Source organism: Heloderma suspectum, chromosome 2 (assembly GCF_057233095.1).
Source record: "Heloderma suspectum isolate Gila_16-S chromosome 2, 16-S_ref, whole genome shotgun sequence".
In the NCBI taxonomy this organism is placed as follows: domain Eukaryota; kingdom Metazoa; phylum Chordata; class Lepidosauria; order Squamata; family Helodermatidae; genus Heloderma; species Heloderma suspectum.
In genome coordinates this window covers 94,120,776-94,132,878 of record NC_139459.1, presented here as the reverse complement: position 1 = coordinate 94,132,878, position 12,103 = coordinate 94,120,776, and the positions used below count along the sequence as shown (strand labels likewise).

At 40.9% G+C, this 12,103-nt stretch overlaps 1 protein-coding gene and 1 long non-coding RNA gene across 6 annotated transcripts in view; one reads left to right on the top strand and one right to left on the bottom strand.

The window, feature by feature from the left end:
- Nucleotides 1-12,103, top strand: part of LOC146352505 (uncharacterized) — a 44,852-nt gene that overhangs the window by 22,422 nt on the left and 10,327 nt on the right. The window contains exon 2 of the long non-coding RNA XR_014787748.1: nucleotides 10,040-10,147. This is a non-coding gene — a long non-coding RNA (uncharacterized LOC146352505). The remainder of the gene's footprint in view (nucleotides 1-10,039; nucleotides 10,148-12,103) is intronic.
- The window catches only part of KIF27 (kinesin family member 27), a 35,488-nt gene that overhangs the window by 21,837 nt on the left and 1,548 nt on the right, over nucleotides 1-12,103 (bottom strand). For 4 of the 5 annotated variants that reach the window (XR_014787747.1, XM_084834191.1, XM_084834189.1 and 1 more), the window contains exons 2-5: nucleotides 9,221-9,421; nucleotides 6,378-7,357; nucleotides 4,526-4,669; nucleotides 2,234-2,434 (exon numbers count right to left, since the gene is read on the bottom strand). Coding sequence is in view for 4 of the 5 variants with exons in the window: in XM_084834191.1 (XP_084690317.1) it covers nucleotides 2,234-2,434; nucleotides 4,526-4,669; nucleotides 6,378-7,357; nucleotides 9,221-9,421 (1,526 nt within the window). In the remaining variant the exon portion in view is untranslated. The remainder of the gene's footprint in view (nucleotides 1-2,233; nucleotides 2,435-4,525; nucleotides 4,670-6,377; nucleotides 7,358-9,220; nucleotides 9,422-12,103) is intronic. The other variant, XM_084834190.1, reaches the window with a different exon arrangement.

The following is a 12,103-nucleotide window of genomic DNA, read 5'->3' as shown; positions in this document are numbered from 1 at the left end:
GCTTAGATGCTCCACCGGGTTGGCTACACGTGAAAGCCTACGTAGGAGGGAGCCACAGTAAGGGATGGGCATCCCTCCGAAGCTAGTCTGGCCGAGAAGTTCTTGTTCAGACTGCTGGCAACTTCTCTAACTTCCACTTTGGCTCCTCTATTGATATTTGTAATTGTGTGGATTAGCTGTTTTCATTGTAGTCTGAGAATTTCCTAGAATTTGCATTTGTAAGGAAGCTAGTCATTAACTAATAAAGTAGTGAGCCTGAAGCCTGGTTTCCTGGAGTGTGTGGATTGTGAAGGGGGAGGACAAAGGATTATGACTTCGGCGCCCTAAAAAGAAAGATGCATTCAGGTTGCATTTAGATTTGGAATCTATTCCAATATTCTTAGCCAAAGGTTTTGATGAAGGAAGATAGCCAGCCGCAGGTATGCCGCTGGCTAGCTTTATGTTCTAAGCTGGCATCAGCCATGAAGGTGGGAGCTTGGACAAATCTGTGTAAGCCTTTTCGCAGGTGCTTGTGCAGTGGAGTATCTCCATTAGAAGATTGTGAGCCCATAGAATGGATGTGCTTGCAAAAAAGAGGTGGCAGCTGATGCCCAGGGCCATAGCTTTCAAAGGGCAAATGGCTTTCATAGGGCAAATTAATTCTGTTCCCTGAAGGATTAATCACTATATTTAGCAACAACCACCTGAAACCCTAGCAGCAACTGGGGCATCAACCAGGGGGGTTTGAATGGTTTCAATGCTAGGCAATATATCTTTCTAGTGAGGCTAGGTTTGTTGGAGACAGCTCCCACTGATTTTTCTGCATCAAAAAATTCAGGGAAATAAATCAGGTCCTCTGGTGTCTTTTGCACCCTTAGGTTTGGACATACTGGCACCTTGCTGAGATTCCTGCAGCTCATTGAGTTCTAAGATTTTCAAAGCTTTGGAAGAGAGGTTGGAAATACTTCTAAACAAATACCTTACTGGACACTGACCCTGGTTCCACAATTTTCTTGCTCGATCGCTCTTTCTTCAGATGTCTCCATTTCAGATGGGATAGTGCATCCTACTCCTAGGAACAAAGGATGGATAATTCCCTCTTGGGACTGCAGTTGACCTGCACTCTTCTGAGGGGTGGAGCCCCTGTGGCTTTGGACACAATAAGTGCCTAAGCATTGAAAGCATCAGGTCCCAGGGAGAGAATGGAGTATTCCATAGGATTCTGAATTGGGCTGCTGGAAGATTTAATCACACTTTCTGCCTTCACTTCCATCTTGCCCTGTGTTCATGGCTAGTGCTAGATAAGGGTAACCTTGACGGTGGTGACTAGGTACAAGCACACTTAGCACTAGGTTTGGTCCTAGAAACTAGCAGGCTAGTTCTGAGATCTATCACCACTTTTTGTTGGATCCATGGTAGACTGCCATATGGAGCGAGTCCCCATCACTATCTAGTGGGAGAGGGATTCAGATGGATCACAGCACCACAAAGGAGCACTGCTTACCCTCAATTTGATTAGAGCTGCACTGACTGCTGACATTTTGAGATCTGTGGATGACTTATTTTGGCAACATTCCAGGTTGGTGGTGCTGCCCAGAGCAGTTTGGACACCAAAACTCTCACCCCCTGAGCTTTTGGGCTTGCTATGGGCCCCAGAGGCTGCTCAGTTCCTGGACTGAGCCTTGGCTCTCCTATGCTCCACAGCTGTCCAAGTAGACCCTCCCTCTATGCAGTAAGCTGTGGAGAGGCTTTAGAGAAATCCCATTCAGGGCGAACTGATGACTTGGAACATGAGCTCCTTTCTCCCTGAATGGTGCTGGTTTGGTCATGCTGCAGACATATTGTGGTATTCTTTTTTTCTTTTGGGGGGTTCTCTCCCCCTGAATGTTGCTAGCCCAGAGAAGACAAGGGAGAACAAAGAAGGAATAGAGTGGTTATCTAATATTAAGTTTATCTGCTTGAATAGAGCAGCCTAAAGAACTCAGCTCTCCTGGTGAAAGCAGGACAAGAACTAGAAGAGGAACAACCCCATCAAGTGAGACCAGAAAATTGCTGTTTTTTTCCTGCTTCCTGAGTCCAATCGGAGGACTTATACATTCCAGGATGTTTCCTCCACTGAAAGTGTAGCTGCACATTTCTGTGCTATCACAAACATTTGAAATATGGCTGGAACAGATAAAAGTTACCAAGGCAGAAAACTTCCACTTTTGTATGGTACTTACAGTGTTAAAAAAGGGTCCATTTTCATACCTACCTTTCGAGAATCCAAACCTACTGGCACGTTAATGGACTGCACCAAATGTTTAGTTAGTGGAACGCTGTAAGGCCTTTTAGCAGATACTAAAGTAGTTGGTCCATCTCCACAAGCACCACTGGAGGCAGAGGCTTTTGCCATTTTCTCTAACTTGTTATTTAGCTGGTCAATTATAAGCTGTTGCTCCACCAGTTTCTCATTCTTAAAATAAAATAAAATTTGTATTTATATTTTTGAAAAAATATAAAACTGAGTAATTTCTGCCTTCAATGAGCACTCCAGGAGCCTTAACTCTGCACTGTTTTAATACTGAATTTCTCTGTGTTTTTGAAGAGTCTGATACTATTGGCACTAGAGCTCTTCTGTTCCATACCATTCAAAGGAATGGAACGCACCTTTAGAATGAGTATAATAAATCTTTAGAGTTACAGACAATAGAATTGGTGAAGACCTATGCCAAGCAACAGCTCTGTGGTGTTATCTACATTAATAGAAAAGTTACTTTAAGAACTTTAAATTATTTATTTATTTATTATATTTCTATACTGTCAATTAGCTGAAGCTGTCTTAGAGGTTCACAAAACAAACTTAAAACCACAAAACAGAATAACATAGTAAAACGTAATTTTAAAAACTAAGTTTGCAAGAGAATTAAACCAGAGTAAGAACCAAGATAAAAGCCAGCAGCAGTGCAAATATTTAAAAACACACAACATTTTTTAAAACCAAAGGACTAAAAAACCTTGGAAAATAAATATGTCTTAACCTGGCACAAAAAGACTATAACATAGGTGCCAGGTGAGCCTCTCTGGGGAGGGTATTATACAACTGGGGTGCCACTACTGAAAAGGCCCTCTCCTCAGTAGCCACCCATCTCACCTCATTTGGTGGGGGCATCCAGAGAAAGGCCTCTGAGGATGATCTTAGGATCTGGGCAGGTGTATGTGGAAGGAAATGGTCCTTCAGGTAACCTGGCTCCAAGCCATTTAGGGCTTTGTGGGTTAATAGCAGCACTCTGAATTGAGCCCGGACATGGACTGGCAGCCAGTGCAGATCATGAAGCATTGGCATAATACAATCATATTGGCCAGTACCCATTAACAATCTCACTGCCTGGTTTTGGACCAGCTGAAGTTTCTGGACAGTTTTCAAAGGCAGCCCCATGTATAATGCATTGCAGTAATTCAAAGTTTAAAGAGAGTTTACCAGAGCATAAATAACTGTAGCTAAAGTATTCCTGAACAGATAAGGTCATAGTTGGTATATCAGCCTAAGCTGATTAAAGGTGCTCCATGCCATTGAGGCCACTTGTGCCTCCAATGACAATGCTGGATCCAAGAGTGCCCTGAAACTACAAACCTGATCCTTTAGGGGGAGTGCAGTCCCCTCCAGAAAAAGTTATCATTCATCTGGGTAGACAAACCACTCACTACCTCTGACTTATCTGGACTGAGTCTCAGTTTATTGGTCAGGGTGCTCTTGGATCTAGTCCATTACCTCATCCAGGCACTGTTTCAGAACACCCATTGCCTCACCTGGGTTTGATGAACAGGAGAGATTAAGCTGGGGGTCATCTGCATATTTGTGACACTTCAGGCCATATATCCAGATAACCTCCCCCAGCTTCATTTAGATGTTAAATGGAATAGGAGATAAAAGAGAGCCCTGTGGCATACCTTGGCATAACTGCCAAGGGACAGAGCAATAGTGCCCCAGCACCACCTTCTGGAATCAGCCATCCAAGCAGAAGTGGAACCACTGAAAATGCAGTACCCCCAACACCCAGCTCAGATGGCCTATCCAGAAGGATATAATGGTTGATGGTATCAAAAGCTGATGAAAGGTCCAAGAGAATCAGTAGGGTTACACTCCACCTGTCCCTCTCTTAGCAAAGGACATCCCACAGGGTGACCAAAGCAGTTTCCATTCCAACACCAGGCCTGAAGCCCAACTGAAATAGATCTAGATAATCAGTTTCATTCAAGAGTGCCTGGAGTTAGCCTGCAACCATCTGCTCAAACACCTTGTCCAGGAAGGGGATGTTAGCAACCAGCCTATAGTTACTAAACTGCAATTCTGGCAGTTTAACTGAAAATTAAGTTGCAAGACTACACATATATGGGAGTAAAACCCATTGAATACAGTGGGATTTGCTTTCAAACAAACATGCATAGGATTGTATGGTTAGTCTTTCAGATTATTTCCCCAGTGTTTAAGGTATTAATCTTTTCTAACAACTTCAGTGTTATTTTATCCAGATTTATCAAGTTACCTACACAAAATGGAAATTACCTGTAGCCTATTTGTGTCCTGTGCTTCCTTCAGCGATTCCAGATATTCTTGATTCTCCTTTATCAGCTTTTGTATTTCATCTTGCAATACTTTTATCTCAAACTCTCTCTCACAAAACACTTCTGCATCTGTAGCAAGAGCCTGCTAGGTAATAGATAAAGAATAAACAACCAAAAATACGAGGAGGGTTCTCCAAATTGCATATCCATTAATTACAAAATTCTTGCTCTATCAACCCAACAGAAAATGGCAGAAACTAGAGCTGCAATATATAAGGAGTATCAAGACAACACAGATTGTCACATGATTGATAAAGCTGTTATATTTATTTAGTTAAAATCCAGGATAGCAGCTAGTTAAAACAGTAATGTGTTTTGGTCTTTGTTATTACTTAGACTTTGATTATATGGGAAGAATCATGTTATAGGTCACAGTAAGCTGTTATTTTATAATAAAAAAATGTTCCTGCAAAGTAATCAAAACTGCCTCAAATAAGTTGCGTGTGCTTTATCTATGATTTGGGATGGGAGCGCTACAATGAGAATAGAAAGCCAGGACTGGAATGGGAAAACAAGTTCTTCTTTATAGGTTATGTGTCTAGCACTATTATGAGGTGAAGACTGACAAGCTACGTGTGACCTAGCAGAAACAGCTGTTCAAAAGCTACCAGCATGAGTAGCTCTTTCACCTTCTCTTGTATAACACTCCTGCTGAGAACTATTCGTTTCTCACTCAGCAGTAGGACTGAGAAATCTAGCCTGCTTTCCTCTGTCACTACAATATGTAACTCAGAATCGGTCATTTGCCATGTAGCTATAGGTAGACTTTAAATGAAAGGCAGAATGACAAAGCTCAAAAAATACTCTGCAAAGTTAAGCAACTGTGATTTGATTAGTTAGTATCAATGAGTATTACAGTTCATTTGACAAATCTGAGATGTTGTACAATGAATCAGGAGACAAATCTGTATTACAAAGAAAAGAGCAAAGGAGTTTTAGCACAGTTTTTAATATTTCGAAGCATGTGATGAATAATGGTAAAGATGGACATTTTCTATTTCATACGAATAGATAATACAACTTCAGTTTGTGTATGTAGAAAGGCAGAATTTCGTACAAAACATAGGAGGAAATCCGATGTTGTGTGCATGGGAAGGCAAGCTCATGCAAAATGGATCTCTTCCTTTCCCTCCTTCCCATTGCTGCCCTCTGTACACCCTGAAAAGCCTCTCCTGAGGATCAAAGGAACCTATTGCACATTGTAAGGTGTAGCTTACAGGGGTGCAGTGGGGCGGGGAAATCGCCAAATGGGGAACCTTGCACAACCAGTGCAAGATTCTTCCACCCAATTTTTGGCATTTCCCACCTTCCCATTGCAGCCCAAGACACAGCCCACAATGGTCTGTAGGTCCCACTAACCCTCTGGAGTGACTTTTCAGGGGACAGAAGAAAGAATCCATGGCGTGAGCTTGTCTTCTGCTCGTGCAACACTGTATTTCACCCATAATTAATTCACACCAACAGTTTAACTATTGTTAAGGTATAAAATATTAGCTGGGTTCAAACTAGCATTGATCAGTAGAGTAATCATGTAATTAAGCCATGTAAAACTATTTCAGATTTTTTACTTACCCAAAGCACACAATTTATTTGTGCTTAACATATTATTCTAATGAAGAAAATCTTGCTTCTGGGCATCTAGCAAATTTGGTTTGCTACCCTGATAAGCAGGAAATGTACATGTAACTTATTAAGGATCCCTAACAGGAGAACTAAGGTTTAAGAATCTTTCCAATTAAAATGTGGACTTCTTTTTTATATACTCTTATCACTATTATTTATACAGTAAATACCTGATATTTCTTCAGCTCTCTCTTCAGCTGAAGAATTGTAATATGATATGGTCCTTCTTGGTCACCTCCACTTCCACTGTTTACTTGGGGAATGGCTGAAGCCTCTTTCCTGAGTTCCTGAGCCACACAGATCCAATCTTGCAATCTTTCATGTTGACTTTTTGATAGGCTGGCAATATTTTTTAAGTCAACAAGGAACGCATAGGCTTCTTCTATACAATTTTGATAGTTGAAACTTTCTATCTGAAGCTGGGCGAGCTGCTCTTCAAGAGTACGGATTCTGTTTCTGTCCTGAGACAAATCCTGCAACCCTTGGCTGCCAGGGATCTGTCCACTAACTTGCTGGTTTTGCAAAGCTTCACGAAGCAACTTAATTGCAAGCTCCATTTCATCAATACGGTCCCAGTCTGGGTTGTAGTTGACAATAGGTTTGTTTCTAATATTTTTGGCTCTGTTGGCATATTTGATGGAATTTAGTGATTCATCAAAATCAGAAGAAGAGGGGCTAATACAAGTTATCATAACAGTCTTGGCATTTCCTCCTAAAGAGTCCTTAAGAATACGTGTAATTTTAGCATCCCTGTATGGAATATGTGCACTTTTCCTTCTTGGGTCTCCAAGAGCACTTATCACATTTCCCAGAGCCAATAAGCCACTGTTGATCTGAATTGATTCTTTGAATCTTTCACCAGTGTTCCCAGTTTTCGTTACTCTTTCTGATCCGGCAAGGTCCACAAAGTGGAACTTAGAAGCAATCAGCTGGCCTGTACTTCGAGATGAATCTTGTGCAGAGTCTGTATCCTTTGGAGTCTGCAGAGCTTGTTGTTGTTGACAAATACTGATTGTAAAAACAGCATGAGATCGGCTAGAATGCTCATTCATTTGGGTTGTGCCTGTATGTCGAGCAGCGTTCCCGGTTTCCAACAGGCTCATCACTTCTTCCACACTTTCAACTTGACAATCTTTGGCACCAACAATAACTTCAACAAACAAGCCAAGAAGAATGGTAAACAAACAAAGCTGTCAGCAAAACGTAGAAGACTATTTAAAAATATATATGGGTAGTTATTTCACAAACAAGAAAACATTCATCAAATAAAATATAGCATTATAAAATATGCAGCTGTTATTATAAATGATATCACTGCGAATGACTTGAGGTGGTATTTGTATGGAGTGCAGATATATATTTGTAAGGGGTTGTATCCAGCCCTGGATGTCTGCCAGTGGAACAGAAACACTGGTAGAAAAACCTTTCCTCTCTCACCATTACAGCCCCTGTGCCCCAATATCTGCTCCATAGGGCCAGGGGCCCATCTAGAGCAGATGGGGGGCACATGGGGGGCTACAGAGGGGAGAAGAGAAAGAAGTCCTTTGTGTGAGCAGAAGTCTGCTCACGTAACATGACATTTAAGCCAAGGGCTGTAGCTCAGTGGTAGAGCACATGCTTTGCATGAAAAAAAAAATCAATGCCATCTTCAGGTCAGGCTAGGAAAGGTTTCTGTTAGAACTGGGTTGTCCTTTCCCTTCACAATCAACACCACAATAGACAAAGTTTCAGGAGGATAATACAACTTTATTTTCCTAGAACCTAGTCTCCCTACAGATTCAAGGAAAACTCTCAGGCTGGCCCCAGGTTCTAAACAACTAATCAACAATCTCCAAGCAGAGGAGATGAACCAGAGGGAGAGAAAGTTGTCAGCAGTTTGGGGTATGAACCTCCTGTCCAAGCTAGCTTTGCAGTGATGCCCCTCCCTTAGGGTGGCTCTCTCCTACATTGGCTTCCAAGAGTGGCTATCCGGGCAGAGTGTCTGAGCCCTGCCACTAATCTTTCTGTTTTGCTTTGTGCCGTGTCCTAGCGTCTCTTAAGTCCCTCCCCTCTTCCTCCCCCTTGCCCGGAAACTTGCGTTCTCACAGTGGAGGGAGGGGGCAGGGACTCAGTCTGGGCCATCTGTTGGTCAAGGTCTTGGGAGGACTCTCTTCCAGCATTTTGGCTCATTAGGGAGGGTCCCTCCCCCAGCCTCTGATCTAGCTGCTGCTCCAACTCTGATGCAGAGCTGTCAGACATCTCAAAATGCTTAGACTCATCCCTGACAGTTTCTGTCTGAAACCCCAGAAAGCCACTGCCAGTCAGTGCATACAGTAACAACCTAGATGGATCAATGATCTGACTTGGTATTAAACTACTTCCTATGTTTGTTTGCTTTACAGTATAGAACTGTATAAAAATTGATAATGGAATCAAAGGAAGACAAACATTTGGCAAGTCTTTGTTGTACAGTAACATTTAAGTAAGCCTATGACCATTTCATATTTATGATCAAGCACTATGCCTCTATGAAATACTGCAGCTTGAAGGAAGTTTTTAAATGGAGAAACATTACTCTAACAAAAAATATAGGGTTACTATAGTCATTTTGTAACTATAACTGCAGTAATATGCTACAGATATTGATTTAAATACTAAGTTCTCACACTCATTTTAAAAACCCTTCTAATTGTGAACATCTCTTTAAACCAGAACAAAGTAAAAATATCAATTGTCAAAAAGGAGTAGGGTAAGGTTTTAGTGATGCGTAGCATGAAAACCCATAAACTATAGATAATATACAGTACATGTTTGTCCAAATTAGACTAGGAATTACGTTCTTACCAAAACAAGAAAATGTTTCCTGTGCAAGTTTAACAATATGCTCTTAAAAGAGAATTAACTTAACAGTAGGCCTTTGAGAGCATGAGTTTATGCAGGTGTGTTTTTTAAAGCATTAAAACACATGCTTATAAGACTGCTTATTGACAAATAAGAGCAAACATGCAATTTAAGCTCAAATTCACATCTCTACCTGTATTGCCCTTTTCATCTTCTCTAATGTGTAGATCTTTCATAGAGGTCTCCAGTTCCAGTAAATCTCTGAGTTCTTCTTTGTAGACTTCTATGTAAGAAACTTTCACAGTGAAGTCAATATTATGGTTTTCAAAAATAATCTGAAATATTTCCTGGATTGCACGTGGAATGATACCTCTCTCTTCCTCTGCAACTGATGCTAAAATGTAAACAACAACATGACCCAAGAATACAAAGAAAATCTGCAGATTCGCCAAACACGTACATATTGAAATGCCAGAAGACTCTTTAGCTCAACACATTATAAACCTGAGTCATTCTGTTCTGTCAAGGTCACACAAATCTATCACACTATTGGAGATACAAATATCTGGTTATAACTTGAAAAAAAATTAATACTGAAATATCAAAAATGAAATAGGATCTTATCAGATGCTGCACTGGTGGAAGGGAGTTCACATAAGCCAACTTCTCTACCCTCTTCCTTTCCCCACAATCTCCAGAGCCCCTCAAAAGCCTCCCCAGAGTGTTGGGGATCCTCTGGAATGAGATGGGGGAAAGTGCCTTTGCCTGACCTTTGGGGACTTCCCCTTGCTCCTCAAATCCCACACTGAGGGGGTGTGGAAGTCAACTTCCACAAACTCCCTACCACCAGTGCAAAATTGGATATTGCCTATAGTGACTAGGTAATCAAACATCCTGCTCTTTCTTAAATATGTCTTCACAAGAAAGATTTCATACTCACTGGGCCAACCTGGGTACAGGTTCCCAGTAAATACTTCAATTGTTTTCATTTACCTAAAACTCTATCCAACAGATGTGAAAAAGGTGCATAGAAGAATATGTTGAAGACACATTGGTGTTGATGGGCCCACGCTCTTCTTCGGAAGTAACCCACCGATACAAGTATTACTGCTGACCAAAGGTACTAGTTAGCTTTTTTTTAATGTTGGGACCTTTAAATGCAGTTCTATGTACCTCAGCAGCAAAATGTTGGATTATGCAGTCAGGTCGTCATACTGCAATCCTGAACCCATATAGTCCAGAGAAGTCCTCCAACAGATTAGTACTGACACCGCACATATTGTTGTAAGGACTACATCGAGATAATGCATATAAAGCACTTTGAGCATATGAAATAGCCACACAAAAGTATTATTATTACTACAACTTTCCAAAGAACTATAGTGAAGTAATACTTTCAGGTATACAACCTAAGCTATCAGAAAGAGGAAACAATATTTAGAACAAAACAAAAAGGTGTTACCTTAGTACATAAGCCAATTTAAATTTTGAAATATCGAACAATCTAGCATCTCACATACAACATTGAAAGTTTCTAGGTAGCAGGGAGTAATTCAATAATGTTAGCTACATTTTAAAAATTAACACCTTGATTCTCTTAAAGACACTAAAGATATATCTTTTTTATATGAAGAGGCAAAATAAATTGTTTTCATGCAGCAAGGCAGGGCATTTAAAGAACATGTCTTTGTTAGAATCAAGTTTTTTTTAATAACAATACCTAATAACAAGCCAATGAACATGATCCAAGAGAATAAATTCAATCTTCAAATTAATTCATTGCAACATTATTGAAACTAGATAAAATAATAAAACAAAGCCCAAGTAATTGAAAACATAAAGGAGCTCCTTTCCTATATATTGGAACCACTGACATCAATATTTGAATAGCAGGAGTCTGATTTGAGTATGTCACAAATACACTGAACCAAATACAACATCCTGCTGTTAGAACTATAGAGCAGGGATACACTTTCAAATCCAGCAGGAACACTAAATTTGAATAAAATAAAGATGAAAGATGATTCATATACTGGAAGAAAAATAAACCTTTTGCAGAACAAATTTTTTTTTAATGGTCAGGATTTCTGATTTTGGGTACTATTTTGTAAATATGATATGAAACTAATCAAGTAGCCTGCATTCAAGATCAAATTGGCACTAAACAAGTCATCTGCAATTATGCAGCTGGAAACTGTGAGCTAAACTCGTGGCTTAGTTTAGTAAAATTTAATCAGGCATAGTATCATTTTTCTAAATCACTTCAGCAAATAAATAAACTATGGCAATTTCCAACCTTGTCAGTGTCCACAGCTATGACCTGGTTCACACATAATGACAGCATTCAGCAGCAAAGGTGAGTTGATAAATTAACCCACAATTTGCATACACACACATCACAAGAGCTGCTTCCAGTTTGCAGCAAGAACTTATAAACGCCCTATTTGTAGGCTGTTTGCATGACATCCTAACCTGAACACAGTGGTTGGGACATTTGTAGGTTGTTGCTGCAAACCGGAAGCAGTTAGCATGCAGTATGCTGCCCCGCAAATGGTTAATTAACCCACGATTTGCCACTGAATGTTGCCATTACATGTAAACAGCCCTTATACTGGTGCTCCTAATGGAAATGGAAAGGAAATGGCAAAGAATGACCTAGCACTGACACTGTGAGTAGTATCCAGTAGGGACTGTGCACATGCGGCCAGCCCCGCCAGGCCCCGGTCCACATGCACACAGATCCACCAGTCCAGGTCCACGCACAGCCGTGATATCATGCTTCCGGGGGCAAGCCCTGACATGCATGAAAACGCGGGTTTCCGGAAGGGGCAGGTTGTGCCCCTTCTGGAAATGCGCGTTTGCACACATGTTGGGGCTTGCCCCTGGAAGTGCAATATTGTGGCCATACATGGACTGGGGCTGGCCACACGTTCATGGCCCCTACTGGATACTACCCAGTATTCTGACTCTTGCAGACACTGACCTGGTTTGCACATAATGCTAACCCATGGTTTATTTAACCCACGGGTTGTTGAATTCTGGGTTGCTGTGATGTGCGAATCCAGCTGCACTAACA